Genomic DNA, 21,526 nt, shown 5'->3' with positions numbered 1-21,526 from the left:
TCCTAAGAATTCAATTGCAGATAACATTTCAATAATTCAATTAAATGATTATCAATCGATTCAGTTTGTCGAGGTCTACTGCTGAACATGGAACTCGAAACTTTTCGAAACAGATTACTTTTTAAAGTATGGTTTATATTTCTTTTCAGTATTAATTTAGAATAGATAACAAGAGGTGCGACTTGGTGGAGGCATGTGTACAGCAGTGGACTAAAATGTCTAAAAAGTATGGAGAGGGGAAAAAAAAACAGGAATAAAGTATGAAATATGTATTTTTATATTCGATGAATTCTTACAAGGGTAAATTAATAATTTGAACTCGGATATCTTAACAGAGCTCTAGAAGATATAAATTACATTCGATATAATACAGTTTACGTATAATACTATAAGGCACCGATTAGTACGTGAGTATATGATCCAGCTCTATTTATTGGCACCCTGGCAGACTGATCGGGTATATAGCCTTTTGGCCATTTATAAATGATTATTGATTTGTATGAACGGTTTGTAAAGGCGTAGTAAGACGAATGAAAAATATCGAACGAGATGTTCACAGTTTTTTCCCCTATATCCACGATACTTTTCTAGTTGCTAGCTTTAAGAAAAACGTTCATATGGAAAAGAAATTTCGTTTCGTTTAGTCACGTGATCTGAAACTGTAATTTTTACCTATTTATGCGTTTTCTTTTAATGATAATGGTTTTCGAAATGTTACTTGGATAAGGGGCTGATAATCAAATGATTTTATTTTATCAGTGTCTACTCGGCTCTCCCACAATATTCCACGCATCAACCACATTAGTCAGAAGTCTTTAAGCGCTTACTAAAAATATCTCTCATTTCAACTCCATCATATTGAAAATTGATTTAAATAATTCTTGGTCCCATAACATGGCAGTTACTACTTTAAAATACAATCTCATATATTTTTATAATAAAGATAAACATTTAATAATATCATTCCAATCATGTCCCACACCCAACAATAGATATATTTAACTAACAAGTCTTCAGGTGCCTTAAATTAAACTAATAAAGACTTACAGTATACATTTAAAGTAATTACATTTTTTAAATACACAAAGTTTCTAAATCGAGTCATAAGGATCCTAAGATTTTAGAATTAATTTTTAATTTACATTTATTAATATACATTGGCTTTTTCGAGTAGTACGGAGGCGTCGCACATGGCTTTTGTCGTTGACCGAACTAAGAACATGAGGTGGAGCTGTTCAAACACGTTCAACTGGACCCTGGTCCTCACCAGCCCGTGTAGGACGGTCGCCCTTTCTAGGTCCAGCCATCTTTGAAGGGACAGTTCCCTGTCCTCAGCTGGTACTCCTTGGACAACGTCTAAAGGACCCCAGAGCATGAACTCTAGGACAGACTTAGCCTGGTTGAGGGATACCGCTCGTTCTTCGTGAAGTATTTCTTTTAGGAGGGGAGTCAGTTTCTCCCCTGGTAGGAGTATTTCGGTGGCTCGTATCGCACATTTGCATAGAGAATTGAGATGGCCCTCGTCTGTCGATTTACTGTTAATGTCGTCGCTCAATCTGGAAGGAGAGAAAGATTTAATTAGTTGTGCAGATATTACGGCAAAGTCCTAATACTGCAAGGTCAATGTCAAAATGCGCTTACCATTATTTTAAAAGAATTTTGCCTCAAGTGCGGATAGGAAAAAATACCAAATGCAAACAGAAAGGGTTCCCAGACTTCTTCCGATTTTTTGCGAAAGAAGTGATGTTAATTATTTTGGGAATGATACTAGTTTCTCAAACTTACCCCTGTAATATGCAAAGTCGTCCATAAGAGTTAGTTTTCGGCGCCCACAGCGAGTTCAGCCGGTCATCTGGCGATGGCAAGTTCAGGGTACTTCCATGGGAGACCATCGGCTGTATCTCCTTCAGGGCTATGAATGACGTCAGAGATTCCGGCAGTTCTTCCACTCCTCGAGCTTGGAGGCACTTCAGTCCATTTATGACTTGTAACATCATGAATATGGCTTCATGGATCTGTTCTGTTTGGACCAGCTGGTGGTCTTTGGAGAGGCCTTCAGCAGAGTGCAGGGCCTCGCCGTAAGACTGGATGGTGTCTACTTGAGCGTGTGCCAGCACTACGATCGTAGCTGAAATGAGAAAAATAAACAAATTAAAAACTTAAATAAGAGGAAAAGGTTCAAATGGATTGCTAGGACATTAAGATGTAAATATAAATGTTATTATATCAAGAATTATAATTTTGGATACCCCCAGTTTGATATCACAACCTGTTATTTTTAATCTAAAAACATAAAAAATTTGGAAGCCAACAGCAAAGAATTTTCTGAAATCTCCAGTTAAAAATAATACTTAGTTACCGATTACTTTGTGATGCTTAATATAAATCAATTAGCAACATATTATGGACATAGCAACACTTTTCAAAATCTAGGTTACGTTCGGAATTCTTTATAAAATGAGTGCGGTCAAACAAGATCGGCTTAAGAACTAGTTTTAATAAACATTGGTTTAATCAAACCACATATTTACTTATGCAAGACGACCCAAATAACTCAGATAATGCCTATGTAAGACTATATTCTTTCCAAGTCATATTTTTTGCAAGACAAGGTTAAGATTGTATGGGTTTATACATAGATAGGACTACTACAATCAATATGGATTGACCCTGAAAGTTTTCTCACATAAATACATAGTAAGAATTCTAGTTTTAACTTAGTAAAGCGAAAATATTGCTGGCTCATTTTAACATAAATATATTAACTATTTTTTGCCATCTACGGCTTTCGTGCAATCTATTATGGAGTCCTTTTACACATAAGAGTACAGAAAAGTACCCTACCACTACCATTTTAGTGAGACAGCACCGCACAGATTTTAGCTTACTTGAGGAGGCGTGGTAGATCCCACAAATGCTTGTCCTACGCGGGGATCGGATCCGCGACACGTCGCTGTCAGTGGGTTTGTCGTGATGACCTCAACCACTTGCCTATCCGTGCAGTCAGAGTGATCATAGAAAAAGAAGACGCTAAAGTTACATACCTTGTACCAAGTCCTCGCCCTCTTCTCCGAACTGCTGCAGAGGCACGAGGTCGCAGAACTCGGTCACGGCGTTGAGGCTCAGCGTCTGCTGCACCGACTGCTGGCACACCATCTGCGACGCCAGCTGCTCCTTGTACAGCATCAGCGTTACGTTCACTGGACCTTGACTGGAATGGACAAGGTTTTTGATTGAGAGCATTTTCTGGAACCCTTTTGTATGTTGATGAAGAATATTTAGTTATGAATGAAGAATATATTTTGAAACTGTTTTAGCTCTATTGTAAATGGATTCTTCCAAAAAAATAAGTATTAACCTAGTGCCTTATGAGGTTCAAAGTCATTAAATCAACTAAAGTTGAATTAACCTACTAAATATCATGGATTCGTTTCGAATTAATTAATTATTAATGTGACTAATTAAGATTGATTGATGATTAAACGTGTGTTTCTTTTATGTTGAATTTTGAACGCCAAGTTGTAAATATTCAACTATATGGGGAGGAAGAGATGAGCAACATATTGAGAGATTAAGGACTTTATAATAGTAGTAGGATAACAGCAGATTTAAAGTTTTTGTACAAACCTGGAGTTCCAGATAGCCGGATAGAAGAATCTTTTGCCGGCCTTGACGGGGCACGGCTTAGGCTGTTGGATCGCGAAGTCGTTCCACCTGAGGTTGGTGCACGCCTTCAGCCCGCGGAGGGAAGGCTGCATCGTCGCGCTCTGTTGGACCTAGGTGCAAATGGAGTACGTTAAAAATATTACGTCTTGATTAGATAATACCAGTGTAGAAGGTCTGCTACTACTTTTAAAACTAAGACTATTGTGTTTGTGGAAGAAAGAGCTCTATTCTGTGTAGCACGTGGTTTCGCTTCAACAATTACCGCAAGAGTGGTAGAAATCCCGCAGGCACAAGCCATCTTAATTTGTAACAAGTCGTATGATTTTCTACATATTATTATACTCGTTGTTCAAAATGTCATAACCATCATTTGTCAAGCGACTTAAGAAAGTAGGGTGTTCTCAATACGTTTGTTTTTTGTTTATTTCTTACTTTTATCTATTGAACGTGAAATAGCTGTTATTTGGTCCCATAATAGTTTTATTAACTTTGGCTCAGTAGTATTTGGAGTCAGTTGCACATTTTTTCATTATCTATACAAATCTAAACCGTTTCTAAAAATAACACAAGCATCCTGTTGTAAACGCAGCTATATAGATGATTGAGCATGATATCACTGAATCGAGTAATCAACATTAGCACTTTGCTTGCGTAGTGATTCGTTATCTCCAACATAGACAGTAATTACTAGGTAACTGTTATCTAGATTCGATCGATTGGGAATACGCCACTGATGTTATGATAGTATTAAATACTGTTTTACCTCATAAAATCTTTCCATCTTATTTTTCTGGTGTAGATAAAACATTACATGCGTACATAAATAAAAGAATAAAATATTTTAGGGTTAGACTATCTCTTGAGTGTGATCAACGGATTTTATATGTCAATGATAGTTACCATAATCCTTCGAAATGGCTAAACAAATTTAGAAAATTAGGTCTGGAAATCGGCTACTATATATTTTACCTACCCCGGTTTAACACGTTTAAAATTTTCATTCTTTTATGATACATATTAATGTTTTCTAGCAACAGAAAATGCCTAGAAATATTTAACATATTTATGGCAAAACAACGTTTGCCGAGTCAGCTAGTTTACTATAAATAAATGAAGATTGTAAGACGGAAGAATATCGCGGTAGTTAACTAGATATATGTGAGAATCCGGTAGTAAATACACTAAAAACTCTACATTTTTCCCTTTAATGTTTACACGGAATGAAGGATATCCACGAAACCAAATACCTTAGTAATTACCTTGAAATTTGAGAAGAAAAGAACCGAAATATTTACCTTTTCAGACTGTAACATCTAGCTAAATAATATTCATCAAATTAATGATTACTATATTTAGTTACGAATAGCAATGATTCGATTAAAAAAGTAAACACGTAGATGTATTCAAAGGACCTGCATATTCTAAACTATCAAAGCAATCTACGAGATAAATGCTAAAACGATTTGCCAACCGCTAGTTTAAGAGAGACAAAATAATTTAAATTACCTGTTCTAAAACCTGGGCGAGTGCTTCGTGATTCGCAATAACGACCGCTCCATAATTGTCTTCCAAGTTTCTGTGCACCACGCTTCGCCCCTTCCGCACCCGAAGCTTGTTTGTCGTTGTTTTTGGTGTCAATTCATTCTGATAATCCTCGTTGCTAGGACTATCCATGTTGTCGTTTGAACTGTAGAAGCTGTACGGTGAATAGATCTCAGATTCGGTCTCACTTCCGCAGTACGGAAGCGATGTTCTGTTGAAGATACCGTTGTTGTATTTCGGGTATTCGGTGTTGTTCTCTTCTTTCCGTACTTCGATTCTCTCGGTGTTTGTCTCTCTGGGTTTTATGGCTGAGTCGCACTCGGGTGAGCTGGACCTCGCGTGGTGCACGTACTCGTAATCACTGTCACTATTCTTGGCCGAGTCACAGTTTTCCTCGTCGTATTTGGCGGTGTTGTACACGTCGTCGTAGCTGTGTATGACGGTGTCGTTGGTCGCTTGCACTAGCTCCTGAGGTCCGTCGTCTATTTCGTCTTTGTCGTCATCTATCTGATTCCTACGTTTAGGTAACTCCAAGCGGGCTTCTCTCTCGCGCATACTCGCAGTTCGTTCCGGTTTTCGAGGCGCGAGCGCAGATCGGATTTCTCCTACAACAGTACATCGTTAGTCATTTATAGCATAATATTAACATTTATATTTAAATAGGTATTTATCTTAAGGAAGTAGCGGCAGAGTATTTCTTGAAAGTTAAAAATAAACATAAAATTTTTCCGAGGTTATTATTTGGCATAAACATAATTATTGAAAGGAAAATTTCTTCTAATGTGAAATGTAATAAACGTAACTAATAAAATAACTCACCTAAATTGGCATAAATGTTATCGGCTTGTTTAGGCGCATTCAGCCATGTTTGTTGTTTTTGCTTTTTCTGTAAAGCTGCAGACTTCGGTGGTGGTGGGCGGGCGGGCTTCGGAACAGTGGACACAATTTTATGTTCCTCACTCGACTGTCTCGGCGGGGGAGGAGGCTTGTTCACAACTTTCGGGGTCTCGGGCTCGGTGGCTGAGCTAGAGCCACTGTATATTGACGACACATCATCGTGACTAAGCCGACGCAGACTGCCCGAAATCTCGCAGTTCGATTTGACGACCTCCACTCCGTTAGAACCGTTCATATCCAACGGGTGTATTATAACGAGGCGCGGCTTCGGTTTCGGGGTCAAATCATATATCTCTTCGACTTTTGGCGCTATCTTAGGCGACGGCGGAACAGTTAGTTCCTTTTTATCGAGATCCTTCGACGAACCTATACGAAGTAGTTTCTTTATGGAGAATTTTAGTTTTCCCTTACGTTTGTCGTCCAGTAGAAGGTTGTCGTGAGATAGGGATATGTTCCTTCGCGGAGCTGGCTCGGGTGTTATGTCAACCTTTTTAATGTCAATCGGTTCTTCGACAGGTTTTGATTTATTGGACAAAGATATAGTGGCTCGTTCTCTTTTTTCTAGTTCCCTGACGATCGGTGCGTCTGACTTCATAAACCCGTTTGTGTTTCTTTGATATAGGTTCGGGTATTCATCTACAGTGGGTGATAAGGGTGGTGTCGGAGCTTTGCGTTTGCACAGACTATTGAGCGAAGTGTCACTATCCTCTTTAGTCAACACAGGCTGCGCGTAATAAATCGGTTCTGCCTTATCCTCATGGACCTCTGTGATCTCATTATTTTTTTCCTCACTTAATGCATTAATCAGTTTCTCATCCTCATTATTTTTTGAGTGCATATACATATTTAATTGCTGCTGGCTTGTTGTGATAACACTCTTTTTTGTTGTCTGTTTGATAACTGGCTTGACAGGCAACTTGGGTTTTTCTGGTAAAGCCGGTTTGTGTGCAGGCAATATGTCTGATATCATGCCATGTAAGAAAGACGGTCGCGGGTCTAGAGTGGGGATAGGACTTTTCGGTAAGGCTGGCGCTTCCGTAGCGTCGTCCGGGTCGGCTCTGCCGTCTGGCTCGCCCGCGAGTTCACGACTGGCTTCCGCAGAGAATATATTGTCTGGCTGCTGTTTAGGTATAATCGGAGGCATGTCAATGATCGGACTTTGGAATGTAGAATAGCCAGTGTTTGCTTGTCCGTCGACTTTTCTTAATTGTCCTATTGGTGACATCTTTATGTTCTTATCGCCTTCACTGAACACTTTTATCTTAACGGTTTCCTCACATTTGTGTGTTTCTGAAAAATGTCCGCTGTCGTCATTGTCCGAGTCTGTGCGGCCACTAAAGCTCTCGTCGTCTGAGGCTAGCGAGTTATTAGCGGTCGAATTTAAAGTGCTAACAGCTGAGTCAACACTGCTGCTCTCAATGTTAATCTTACAGAATTTAAACTCTGACCGACTTAGGTTTACCTTGGGTCTCTCGTGCGTTTTTTGTAAAGGCGATTGTCTGACAATACCATTCTTTTTAATTTCACACATTTCTTTCTTCTCAGGCTCATCTTGCATACTTTCTTTCATTTTCTCATCAACCACCGTGGGTTTGCTGCTATCTTTTTGGGTCAAATGCATGTCACTGCCGTTAGACATTCTGTTTTGTTCTAAAGTCTCTGATATTTCCTCCAGCAAAGACTTTTCTGTACAAATAGGTGCACTGTTATTATCTGCGCTTATTATAGTTTCATTTTCTTTAACATAAGACGATAGAATTATATTAGTTTTATAGCTATTCGACGTATCTTCAGCCGCTTCCGATACGTGTATAACGGCGGGTTTGCGAACGTGTGACTTATGATTAGATTTATTCTCCTGTCCGAAGGGTGTTACAGATACCAACAGAGTTTTCTTTTTGCCATCGGAGTCTGTTTGCATCTTGCCGAGTAACAGAGATGTGTACGTTTTAGCCGCAGAGTCTCCTAACAGATTAGCTTTGACTGTATTGAAGTCCGTGTTGGACTTGGTGATTTTGTGTAGTTCTCTTTCCTCCTCGGTGTCTGGGAAGGGGTCTTCGTCTTCAGTTTCTTCTGACATTTCGAATTCCTCTCCATCAGACCAGTCGTCGCCTCCGAAGCCTATAACACTGCATACTTCTTCAGGGAAGGTGACGTTTCGTTTGTTTTTCTTTTTCGTGTGTACCTTGAGTATGCTTGGCGGCGTCTTCTTGAAGAATGTGCTTCTGTGTTGGAAGGGCGTGTTGATGTACTTGCCGCCGTCGGTACCCCGCTCCTGCTTGACATGTTCCTCGCGCGACTTGAAGCAGTTCGAGCAGAAGTCCTTCTTCCACGCGTTCTGCACGAAGTTGTGGCACACCGGTGACATCTTGTCTTTCGAGTATCGTCTGTTTATCACGTAACTGGCATTCTGGAAAGAGAGAAAATGAATATTAATATTTACTTCCTAATAAAGATACATTTATACTTTTATTGATCGTATGACCAAAAGAAAATGTGCAAGTTACTCTGTAAACGACTTTTCTTACTATCTAGATTACGTGCTATTTATTTTAGTTTTTAACTCTATTGTTTCTATCGAAGCCAAGTAAAACAAAAAAAGAAACACTACAGACGCGCTTGAGCATAAATCCTACAAACAAAGGAACAAATTGTCAACAGTTTTAACTGTTAAGTAATGAAAGAAAAACGGATTGCACGATACCAAGCGGCTCACAAATGTATGGGAAAGAATGGTATTTGAATGGGAAAGATCAGAAGGTGTTACGGAAGCGTCTCATACAGATGTCATGTTAATTGGAGGGAAAAATTGTAATTCTGTAGCTGTGAACAGTATGCTAGATGGAAGATAACGGGCTAACTGGCTAGTACCGCTAATGATAACATAACGCATGTCTTCTTATCCGAATTCGAAAATAAACTGGTTTTGGAATGAAACTGGTGAATCACAGGCGATTTAAAAGACCCTTCCGTCTTTGTCCATGGTTAAGAAAAGTGTGAGTATTATTATAGCATAAAAACTCCAAGTAGTGAAAGATAAACTAAAAAAAACGACTAATAAGCAAATTACGCGAACAGATTATTTTGCCGAGTAGTCCTTTAAGAAGAATAGGTAAGGTTAGGTAAAAACAACATAATAAGTACCTAGTATCTAAGTCTTGTCTATAAACTTTCCAAATAACACAATAATAGAACAATTTAAATAAATTGCAACTAAACAATGACGTGCTTATTTTATCAACAATTTACATCTATCTGACCTGCATTCTCCGCACATCTAAGCAGTAACCTCAATAAACAAACAAACAAGCAATCAGACAAGGAAACGTAAACATTTATTACTTAAGCACCTCTTCTTTACATAATAATGGTGCGTGCTTGTGTTAATTGATCGTATTACATAAAATACTCGATAAGTTTCATCAGGAATCGATACCTGTTTAGAATCGATTCTGTTTCGTTTTTCTAGTCACGTTTTGTTATCGATTAGAAACGTTTGGTTGTAGTCTCTTGTGAGTATTGTGTGGTCTACGTTTAAAGATAATTGTGATACCTAGATTCTATCCTATTTATATTGCGTGTTACTGAAGATTTTTTTATCATATTACGATGCATATTGTGATGTTATTTTCAGCAAACTATAAATGATTTCTTTTACGATTTCATCAGAGAAGACTAATGTTTTTTGATAAGTACACATTTTTCATCACAAAAATACTAATGTCTATTGATAAAAATACATTTTAAATACTTATTCAATAAGAGTTTTAAATGAGGAATGTCAGTAAAGGATCATGAAATTAGATAAAGTACAATTTCGATTTCGAATCGACAAATGTAATTTCGTAACATGTGTTCAATATTAAAAATTAAAGACATAAATCAACATTTTCAATTCTAATCTGTTTGATTAATTAGCTATCATTTTGATTTGGTATTACAAAATTTTACATAACTTATACCATAAGGTATTATAAACTATTTGACCCGTTCGGTGTTCACATAAACACATAAACTATAATTTATAATCCTTTGATATTAGATAATCTATCGTAAGGTCACGGAAGTCAAAGTTATGTAACAGAAAAAAAGATAATTTGAGGATAAGTGATTTGTCTATTACGACCGAAATTTGTTTAACAAAATGTATGCCAATAGCTTGAAGGCAGATGAGTTAATTTACCAAAGTCATGTTTTAGTTCAGTTTATTTAAATACGTAATAATAGTAAGAAATACTTCCTATGTACCAGACTTGTAGGTATATAATTGAATGAACCGATTTATATGTGTTGTTTTATTTCTTAATTCGTCCCAAAAACTGTTTTGGCTCGTAACAACATTCATACTATTTCATCACTGTCTTATAACGGCATCTTTGATTTAGAAACATATGATACAGAAAAAGAACATTGGGTAACATATTTTGTTTATTTAAAAATGCAAGTAATCTCGAAAAGTTTTATTTCAAAATCCAAGCCTATCTCTTCTAAGTTTACATCTGCAGCTCAGTTCAAAATCAGGACCAAACCATTAACCCTGTGTCTACCCGCTTTCCCTCGCAGTATACAGCAAATAATATGCGTAACTGGTAAGTATGTGCTTTCTCTACAAACAAGTACGTATGGAACTAATCAAATATTCAAACGACAAGAGGGAAACCGTCGGACGAGGCCACGGAACAGAGAAATAAGTGGAAGCGTCATTAAGGTTATGTGTTACTATTAGGAGATGATGATAGTCTATTCATACAAAAAAATACTCTTAAAAGAAGGAATAAATTATAAAGCATACAGTAAATTTATAGATGTTAAAAATAACTTACAATTTATCATTAAATTATTGTTCATTTTAACATGGTTTAAGTGATCACTTTCCCTAAGATATATTTTCCTTTCTTAAGTTGTATTTACCAAAACCAAGCAATTGAGTTGAAGCTTTTAACATTTACATATTTGATAGACGACAAAGTTTGTCAATAATCAGCGAGCAAATAATAAGTTTTGCGAATGATCACCATTCGCACTAATACTACGGCAATAATGTGGCACTTCCTTCATTTTTATATTCTGTGGACTACACTTTATATTGAAGTGTCTACATATATTGACCACTTTAATTCGGTGTATGTTTCAACATCAACATTGATAGAATAGTAAATTGATAGTTAGGTAAGTTGTAAAAAGCCGGATATAGTATTAAGTAACATTTGACGTGTTTGCATTTAAATTAATGATAATTATAGGTTACGGTTTTAAGAAGAGCAAAGGTTTTAGTAAGTCAGGCTAATAGGTTAACGCATTTCGTTAGTTTTTGGTCGATTATGCCATGCTGTTGGTTCCGGATTTCATATGTGCGTTTGTATTAAATTCTGACAGCCAATAACGTCTTAATATAAATAAATTATTACTTTAGCTTCTTAAGAAAAGTATAGATTGCAGACAGAAATACCTACATAATTAAATTTGAAGTTTTCATGAAACATATTATTATTTTTCCTACTCATATTAGTTCGTCAACGGGTTGTGCAAGCGGGTACATAGTCTTTATGAAAGGCAAAGTTTAATCTAGGTGTGACTACTGTACGGAAAAAAGTTATATGGAAACATAATGAGATTCAGAATAACTCACTGCATCCATATTACATCCATATTCCGTAATGCAGGGTGAATATAACTGGTACTACTTACTAGAGGTTAACAACATTATTTTGAGTTAATTTGATGATTTGATGAATTTTTTTAGTAAAATGAATTAAAAACATACTTTTTTTCACCTTACAAACAATACACAAAGAATTAAGTTACCAGAAAAGCAAGGCCGTTATTTCATATTACCTTAATTTAATCAACAATTTTAAAACCGCAACCTTGCAACAAAATCACTGTCACCGCTTCGCCAAAACAACACTAAAAATTAAAACAATGTCATAACAAAATATTTCCTGAGTCATGACAATCACTTGGAACTCGTTAAAATTGTTGGCGAGTTCAATAACTGGTTCGAACTGAAAACTATCGTTTTATTTCTGTTTAAGTTAGTATTGCGTGGAGGCATGTTTGTGAGATATGTTGAATTGTTAATACATATCGATCGTGCTTCAAGCATGTGTAATTTCATTGTTTTAAGTAGTCTTTGTAACATGTAACATTAGTTTGCAATTAAATAGACTTGATACTTAAACGTGCGTTTTCTGGTTGACGTGTAAGATACGCAGGGTCAAGTCCTGTCTGAGATTTGTTTTAAATAAGTATTCGTTTTAAATGAATATATATTAACAGTATTTAGAAAAAGGAGTAGGACGAAAATGCAGGCCGCACCACAGTATTAACCTCAAAACCTTTTCAGGATAGACAAAAATAGTTCTTACATCAACTTTTTTTAAAATATTGAAAATTAAATATAATCTAATTCCAGCACTGTCCAGCAAATTCTGAACACCGTTCATTTTGGCCAGATACTCGTGACTAGAAAAAAGAAAGACCAAATGTCCTTCTTCACCCGTGTTCTGGCAGCTGTATACGAACCATACCATTTAAAGTAATTTAAACACAGCTTTTTTTTTTCGTCCTTCGCTTTGTTCTTGCCAGTACCACAGAAAACACTTATACAGCCTTATCAAACATTATATAAAGACGTTATTCGTAAGTAATCTTCACGCTCTGGTTATCGCGGTAGGTACAGACCTCATAGTCCGCCTTACATCAAGGCTTACACGCAACTTAAATCAGGTTTTTACACTTATAAGTAATTAATTTGTTACGTTTACTTGTAATGGATAGAAATTAACTTCGTTTTTTATTATTCATTTTGAAATGTTTGCGGGAATTTGTCTTAAAATGTTGTATTTAAGTACATATTTGCTTACGATGAGCAGAAGAAAACATGATTATGTTTTCTTCTGCTCATCGTAAGCAAATTATATAAAACAGAATAAACGCAGCCGAAGTCTAGAATTAAACCTAAGTTATAAGATTCTACGTAGATTAAAATGAAACAGTGTTATAATGAGGTGTCTGTCCGTCTAGTACACGGATCTGGCACCATCTGAACCGTATCGAACCAGCTCATCACAGACAATACTTAATTACATATGTAAGTGGGCGTTCTGACACTATACAGACATGTACAGTAGGCTCACAGAAGATTAAGCTTATTAAGATAATTTTGAAGCATTCGTTCTTTGGTCCAAAACATCTTATTTATGATTTTTCTGTGATGAGCACGAACATTTTTTGTGTCTGGATTTATCTATAATATTATAAGAAACATAATAATTAATATAATTATGTTTATTATTTGTCTGTTATTCATACAAGCTTTGCTTAGTTTGAAACTAGATGGTGTTGTTAGTGTTTTCGGAAAAGAAATCTCTTTACACGAATAATTTTGTCCATAATCTCGATTCACAGCTCTTTCAACTTTTTTTTTCTTTTCAACGAGAGATCTATTAGAAATGGTACTTCTGTATTTCTATTGTCATGGTGTTAGTTTCACGAGGCCGCCAACTGTGTCCTTGAGGCCTGAAAGTATTACGATCATGTTTGGAGCTCCACTTACAAGTGTTTGTTTATATTTTATTCTTAAGAAAATATTATTCGAGATAGTGTTTTAAGTGAAAGTAGTTGCAAAATTTAAAACAAATGAAACACACCAGTGATTACGCACTTGAACAGACAATATCTTGCAATAAGTTGGTTAAATTAATTATGATAATGATGAAATAAAAAATGGATGTCAAAATACACACGAGAGTGCCTTGCATTGCATATTTGTATTTGGCCAGTAAGCGAAAAAATGTTAGTAAAAAACAACACACCATAAGCCAGAATATGGAATCCCACGCTCTTATAAACATGGCATTGCTTAAAGAGATTTACGAAACTTTTTAATATTTTCAAATACGAAAATGTTTGTGTTTTTAAACTGTCATTATAAGAAGCTTCAATTTTCTATATTTTAGTATTACTGCAGTTTTTAAACAATACACATGTACACATGTTTTTGCTACACTAAATTCCATTTGACTTTAGCTAATTTAGCATGACATCTAAACTGACATGACACCTAACCTGCCGGGATCGACCTGAATCCGACACTCTCTTCGTGCTCTCTTCCGCTCAACCCAAAGCGGAAAGAGGTATCTAGTGATTAATAACTTCGGATGGGTCCGAAACTAGTCGGGCGAACCCGATAAATACGCGTGAGTAAACCTCCTTCACACATAGAATACTTTATTCTTATTTTTAGTATTCGCTAGTATAACTAGTATTCAGTACAATACTCTCGTAACGGTTACAGGTCGAGGTGACTATGTACGTAGCACCTTTGCAAATATACTTATCGTTGTTAGGCTGGCCTACTTCTTAAGGATTGTGTTTTCAGCTTTATGAATTGTTTCAGGGTTGCGATGTTACATGAGAAAGAATATATTACTATACTTAGATTGATAGGTGAATATTTTCTGGGTGCACGGGTGTTAAAGTCGGGTTTTATTGTTTCTAAAGGTAACGAAGAAAAATTTTGGGACTAGACGTTTATTGGTACATATGTATAGACTCCACTTCGGGAGGTATATTCCGGTGCATGTAAGAAATGCTCACGGTGCCAGTCTAAGAAACTTTCTGCGTTCGGCGTACAGTAATGAAAAATCATAATTCTTACGTGTCTTTTACGTGGCGTGTCTCTCAGAGCTTTTTTTGCATGCGTCGGTTTATAGGCCAGAAAAGTAAACGCTAAAAAAATAAGGATTCAAGTTAATTAACCAAAGAACGCGACGTTTAAATCTTGATCCTTAGCCGTGGAGCCGTGACCTGTCCCAAATTAAGACCAGGACATGAAAACCAGTCATACGAATAAGACCTCTTTGGCGTAATGAATAAAGCAAATAAAAAGACATTTGTGTCAGAGGAGAAATCTGTATGATTCACCAATACATTCACTACGGGAACCAAGTACTGGTAAGTAGGTAGCTGCTTAATGTAAGACCGATTGTGCCACTAATGTGTTAACTGATGTCATCTAACAACACACTGCAAATTGTCCGCGAAAAAGGTGAATAATAATAATAGGTAAAGTAATATTAATTTACTCTCGTGTTGTTGTCATTAAGAATGAGTTAAAAATAAAATATGGGCCTTCTTAGCTGTTTCATACTTAGCTACAAAATAATTCGAAATTTTACCTTTACAACGACTCCCGCACTAAATCATTTAAGAATTTTGCAACTTTGGGTTTTGATAACATTCAAGAATCAAAAACAAAAAGACTCAGAACAATGATGCATTCGTCGATCTCACAAGCTTGTCCGAAGCGGGGATCGAACCCGCGATAGTTCAGTCGCAGTGGGTTTCGATTGTGACCTTTACCAGTCGGCTTTCCGTGCAGATACCTATCAGATTTTACGTATATCTATACATATAATAAAATTGTAGAAAAGTGAAAACTGTACAATGAATATTTTTAAAAAAGAATAATTGGAGGGTGGTCTACGAACGATTCCGATGCCGAAAATATGATTTTTTGAATTTTTGTCTGTTTGTCTGTTTGTCTGTTTGTCTGTATGTATGTCCGGAAAGATCTCGGAAAGTACTGAATAGATTTGATTCATATTTTCAGAGAATATCAACAAGAGGTCCGGTCAACATACTTTTTACTTATTATCTCGCTTTTCGTTACAGGGGGTGAGCAGGAGCCTTTTATATCTATACACAAATATCAAATTATCTCATAAACTACTGAATACATTTCGTTCAAATTTTGCATGAACCTTATCGTACACATGATACAACAAATATACAAAAACCATAACGCTACTATGCAGGGGGCATGAGCAGTAAAGTTTTAAAATTTTGGACTCACCCGTAACATCGTGTAATACAATTATGAAGTGTATTTTCACCCTATTGAGTAGTAGACAGCACGGTAATCAATTTACTCAAAAAACATCACGCTATTTATCTTAAGACTTTTGGCAGAGCAATAATAATAGATTTTTTCGAAAGCAAATCATTTTCACAAAATCAGCCATTTTATTCTCTTTCAAGTCTAATGTAGACCTAGCGCGACAATAATTAAAATAAAAGAAACATAAACTATTCATACTTTTATTATTATTCTTTTGATGCAAATGTTACTTCGTAATCGGTATATTCATGAAACAAAGAAACTTAAATTATTTTTATTTTTATTGGTGTACTAAAATTACTCAAGTTCAAATGTGGAATGCCGTAATATGATTTTGTGTTTATTTACGATAGGTGTATATACCTATGTTTTAACTCGGTAATGTTGGCGATGCTACTTCAAGATAAAATAATTCGTAGTGACACTCAACCCAAAGTTGCATGTAGTTCACATTGATCTCATCTATAATTATGCATAACCATAAATTACTGAACGACACAGTTAATTATATTACCTTGGTTCATCTGTAACAACTAGCAACAAAAATATAAACTTTCAAACAAAAAAGCCTTTCAAACAATGAAATAATGTTTTCTTAAATTTGCAACATTACATAGGCCAAAAGTATTTCGGATAGAAAAGCCCAGAAAACTTGCATAAAAACTTCATAATAGGTATGCAATGTGAAAGATCTATAAGACCGAAGCTATCAATTAATAAGAGCGTACGCTAGACGGTTTTTGACATTACGTATCTATTGATAGAACAATGTCTACTGATACCTGGGATTTTTCAATATTTTAACGATTTGATTGGTCTACATCCGCCATTACAGAGACCGCACAAGTGGCCCTTCCAAAAATTCCTGTAACAATTTATTGTAATCTCTACTATTATTCTATTACTATTCTATTACTATTACTCTATTTAAAATTTTCTTCTTTCGTACCCTTTTAAAAACAGGGGAAGGAACAAGACTGAATGAATTTCTGAGATCCCAAAGCTAAGCCGACGAGGATTAGACATATTTTTGGAAATTTCCCCAATAAGGCTGATAATAGCGTGTAGCTATCAGCACTTACATCCGTCACACTATGTCTGGAAAATTCATTTTGACTGTCGGTATCGACAGCGTAACCTCATAACCAACCTCATGTCTTTATTTAAGTTCCATTTATGCAGTAGGGATGACGGTATTTTACTCCAATGATCGTCAGGTAGGTTAACGAATAAAATACGTATTTTTCTTTGTAAATTGGTACAGTAAATAGAACTCATGCGCATAAAGTCACTTTTATGTTCATATTTTGCTTTGTCGTAACATCACAAATTAGACATATCCTATACTTTAGATTTTTGTCATTGTCAATTTAAAAAAAGGAGTGTCTGATATTTTTTTCACGCCATTTATTTATCAGCAATTTAAAGGCAAATCATAATCAAAACACCAGGGGGCCAAGATAACACGTTTACCAACTTTTTTATTTTGGACATATTCCAAATGTTTGTGAGGAAGATCAGTTTTAATATTAAGAGGACAATCAAACATAACGTGTTTCAGGAAACCGTTTATCTGGGTGCAATTTTGCAAAATCTTATATCTTATGACACTATGTAACATCCACAGTTACCGAGCCCGACTCTCACTTCACCAGCTCCGTCCACAAAAATAATACGACGAACGGACACCGGGGCCTCAGTAATATGGTTCTGGTTTACCTCTTTGGTTACAGTACAATAATAATTTTATGATACCTCATAATCACTATCATAATCCGTCTAACAATTTCAGGTGTAGGCCGTCTCAAGAACAGACGTGCTCGAAAATCATAATCCACCCAATTAGTAAATGGAAAATTTCGAAAGTAAAACATTTTTAGCAGAAGTGCAAAGACTGAGTTATACCTTCTGTTATTTTTTCCTACTTGCATCCCCCTCCCCCATTTTTAAACGGCTCGATTTGTCAAACATGTCTTAACGAACACTCGCACATAATTCACGTTTAATAAACTGATTGATTGTTTTTGGATGTCAAGAAGTTTTCTTGTCTATAATGTGGAAGAATGGTAAGTTTTTTTTATCGTGGTTTCATAAATCACTATCACACACAATCCTTTTTTTATCATATTTTAAATATTTTTGCTGTCCTGTTCAAATGGTAACTTAATGTCACCAATGAAGCGCCACGCTGTATAATATTGTTACGTAATTCGTTATTACCCACATAATGTACTAATTATAGGGTCCAATAGGAATGGCATGAACTTTGGTGAAATAATAAAATAATCTCAGCTACAGTAAACTCGTACATGCACATTTACCGTGTCGCTGTCAATCTCTCACACTTGAATATAGGTCCTGCCACAATTTCTTCAAGTTGCAGTTGTGAGACCAGACGCTGAATTACACTAGATTATCGTATTACTTCCAAGTCTGAGACTTCCTTACTTTACTCTGGCCGCACTATAATATATGTAACAAGAGGCAAATAAAGATTATCAATTACCTGATTAATTACAAATTTACCATTTCATTTAAAATTCAATTTCATCATCGGCCTAGCCATTTCCCAACTATGTTGGTTTTGGCTTCCAGTCTAACCGGATTCAACTAAGTCCCAGTATTTTACTAGGAACGACTACCTATCTGACCTCCTCAACCCAGTTACCTGGGCAACACGATACCCTTCGGCTAGACTGGTTGTCAGACTTTTCAAGCTCCTGACTACCTGTAACAATTTCAGGTGTAGGCCGTCTCAAGAACAGACGTGCTCGAAAATCATAATCCACCCAATTAGTAAATGGAAAATTTCGAAAGTAAAACATTTTTAGCAGAAGTGCAAAGACTGAGTTATACCTTCTGTTATTTTTTCCTACTTGCATCCCCCTCCCCCATTTTTAAACGGCTCGATTTGTCAAACATGTCTTAACGAACACTCGCACATAATTCACGTTTAAATTAAAATTGTACAATTCGTTCGGAAGCTATGATGTCACAGACAGACAGGCAGGCAGGCAGATATGTCAAAGTTATAAGCCCCTCTTTTTGGGATTAAATAAGAAAAAGTCATTAAAACAGCTGTGAAATATTTGACACCAGGACAGTATCGTAAACGATGAAATGTGTTTGATTCAAACATTTGATAGTCTTTGGGCCGCTCAAGATTCATTATAATTTAGAAAAAAAGCAAGCTTAAAATGTAAACAAAGTGTTTCATTTTCAATATTGCATTACATTTTTGTGATGATCGTTATTATTAAACTTCATAGTTTTTCACATCTTGAAAATCACGCAGACGAAGTCGCGGGCAACAGCTAGTTTGCTATAAGAGGATGTTTAGAATTATTTTCTTGCGTGTCGATTTTTGAATGGCAATGAAAAACCCCTAATTTGAATATAAACAACCTTAACATGGTTCTTTTTAAAAATATGCTTATACAAAATTTTGAATGAGAACCGCAGGCTACAATTTTAGGATAACACGATAACACTGTTTTAGCGAAACACCTGCAAAAATAAACGATAAAATGATTCGGATTGAAAACCTTCTTTTTTCTCCGTTTGTCACAGATTTCAATGAATACCTAATAATCCTTTTAGAACCTTGTCACTGTCCAATTCATACAATAAAACCTAGCAGTCCACACTTTTTTTACTCTTTTGCAATCAGAATACTTCTTTTCCAGCCAGTTTGTGTGTTAGTCATTTCTCTCGACTGTCACCTTGAGAAAACTTGTGTACCGTTTATACGAGACAAGATACCTTAAGCAGCTTATTGGCTGGTGATCTCATAACGTTATGTCATGATTGTCGCTCTGTTTCATTAAAATAATACTGTTGTTTTTTTTTAAACACGGAGCAACTTTTTAATCCTTTCTGATCAAACAAGCGTTTTCTATAGGAGTTTATGTAGAAATTAATCAAAGGTTTGGGACATTGGTAAGTCAAATGATTTGTCATTTTGCATATTTGAGGATTTGTCCATCATTGCCATTATCAGAAATATTTATGTTTTTTATCAAGCTTGTTAACGGTGTGTTTATCTAAATATATTTGTCTAGAGGGCAAAAGGGACTAGACAGTAGACATATTATAACAGGTTTTAGACGCTTGCCGAACCGCAGGTATTAGTTAAGTGATCTTTAGATGTATATAAATGATCTTTCGTGACCCCTGTCTGCAAATGAGTCTTCTACGAATATATGTGGTATTCGTTGATGGTGAAAATCAGTTTCTGAGCGCTCACTTTTCTATTTTATTTATAACTAGTTTTCAAGTTTATTCGTCAACATTTAAGATCAAAAGAAACAACTCATTACATATCTTGGCACAGTTTACAGATATTTAGTATGTGTTAACTAGGAGTGACATTTTCTACAGTTCGTTGCGCCGTATCAATGATGTCATTTCGATTAGTCATCGATGAGAAATGCCAAAAACGAAATGTAATGCAATCGATTTTAGTTGGGCCAAGTATGATGTACGTAGGTAGGCTTCAGAAATATTAATTGCCGCAGCGAAGTTTGTTGTGCGTTTTTTTTACAGAAAGAGTCTTTAAAAAGAGAACGGTTTGGTGGGAAGTGAAGGGTAGGTTAAATTGGGGTTTCGTCCTGTGTAACATGGACGTTAAAAGGGTGCTATTTTTGACCGATATCCAAAAGATTTGTAGTCTAATATAATAAATAACATATATACAAATATGATTGTAAATTAATTAAAAACAAAGTAAAGAACATTTTTGGGTTGTATATTTTTTTCGTGTCAAAATATGTGTAAAATCATATCAAACAAAATCGATTTAGCAAGTTTAATCGATATTTTACTAAGATAAATGTTGATAGGAAGCTCTTAGATTTGAAACTCATAATAATTTATATTCCGTTTCTAATGAACGGAGGATGTATAAATAATGTTAAACATATAATTACCGTGTCGCATTGTCGATAGCAGATTAATGGTCTCCGCCCTACTGGTTGCAGTGAAAGTAAAAGGAATTAGGCGATTAACATCGATTCCTGATAGTAGATGGCAACCTTGGGTATTTATTTACTGGCAACATTATCATAGGTTTGTTAAAACTTCAATACTTTTGCATCAATTTATCGAAGAAAAGCATTTTGCAAAATTCTTCATATCCAAGTCTATGTTATTTAAAAAAAAAACAAGAAAGAATCAACTTTTATGGTAAAGTTATAAAATAAACTCCTCAATATTGTTTTGTATTACGAATTTGAACCAATTTTACTTAAAAACAAAATGAAATACTCTTTCACAATGATGGATAGAACTGGTAACATCACCGTAATCTTAATAAATTACATGCATTATTTTCTAACCTCATCTAAATGTAACTAATTTGACGTCGTTAACTTTTTTCGTATGTGAAAGGGCCTTTCCACGAAGTTTAATTGGTTGCTGCTGGCTGCATGTTCCCACAGACTATATTAGAGCAGCCATTAAACTATTTTAAAAGAATTTTAATCTACTTACGTTGCCATGGTGATTATTTTGTCTGTT

At 35.6% G+C, this 21,526-nt stretch overlaps 1 protein-coding gene across 3 annotated transcripts in view; it reads right to left on the bottom strand.

Moving 5' to 3' along the window:
• Positions 1-254: 254 nt before the first annotated feature.
• LOC113505317 overlaps positions 255-21,526 on the bottom strand; it is a 101,072-nt gene continuing 79,800 nt past the window's right edge. For all 3 annotated transcript variants that reach the window (XM_026887947.1, XM_026887950.1, XM_026887949.1), the window contains exons 2-7: positions 6,028-8,515; positions 5,173-5,813; positions 3,628-3,776; positions 3,045-3,211; positions 1,786-2,128; positions 255-1,556 (exon numbers count right to left, since the gene is read on the bottom strand). In XM_026887947.1, coding sequence (XP_026743748.1) covers positions 1,148-1,556; positions 1,786-2,128; positions 3,045-3,211; positions 3,628-3,776; positions 5,173-5,813; positions 6,028-8,515 — 4,197 coding nt within the window. In that variant the 3' untranslated portion in view covers positions 255-1,147. The remainder of the gene's footprint in view (positions 1,557-1,785; positions 2,129-3,044; positions 3,212-3,627; positions 3,777-5,172; positions 5,814-6,027; positions 8,516-21,526) is intronic.

Source organism: Trichoplusia ni, chromosome 25, assembly GCF_003590095.1.
Source record: "Trichoplusia ni isolate ovarian cell line Hi5 chromosome 25, tn1, whole genome shotgun sequence".
Classification (NCBI taxonomy): Eukaryota; Metazoa; Arthropoda; class Insecta; order Lepidoptera; family Noctuidae; genus Trichoplusia; species Trichoplusia ni.
The sequence above is the reverse complement of the archived record's forward strand: the minus strand, read 5'-3'. Positions and strand labels throughout refer to the sequence as shown.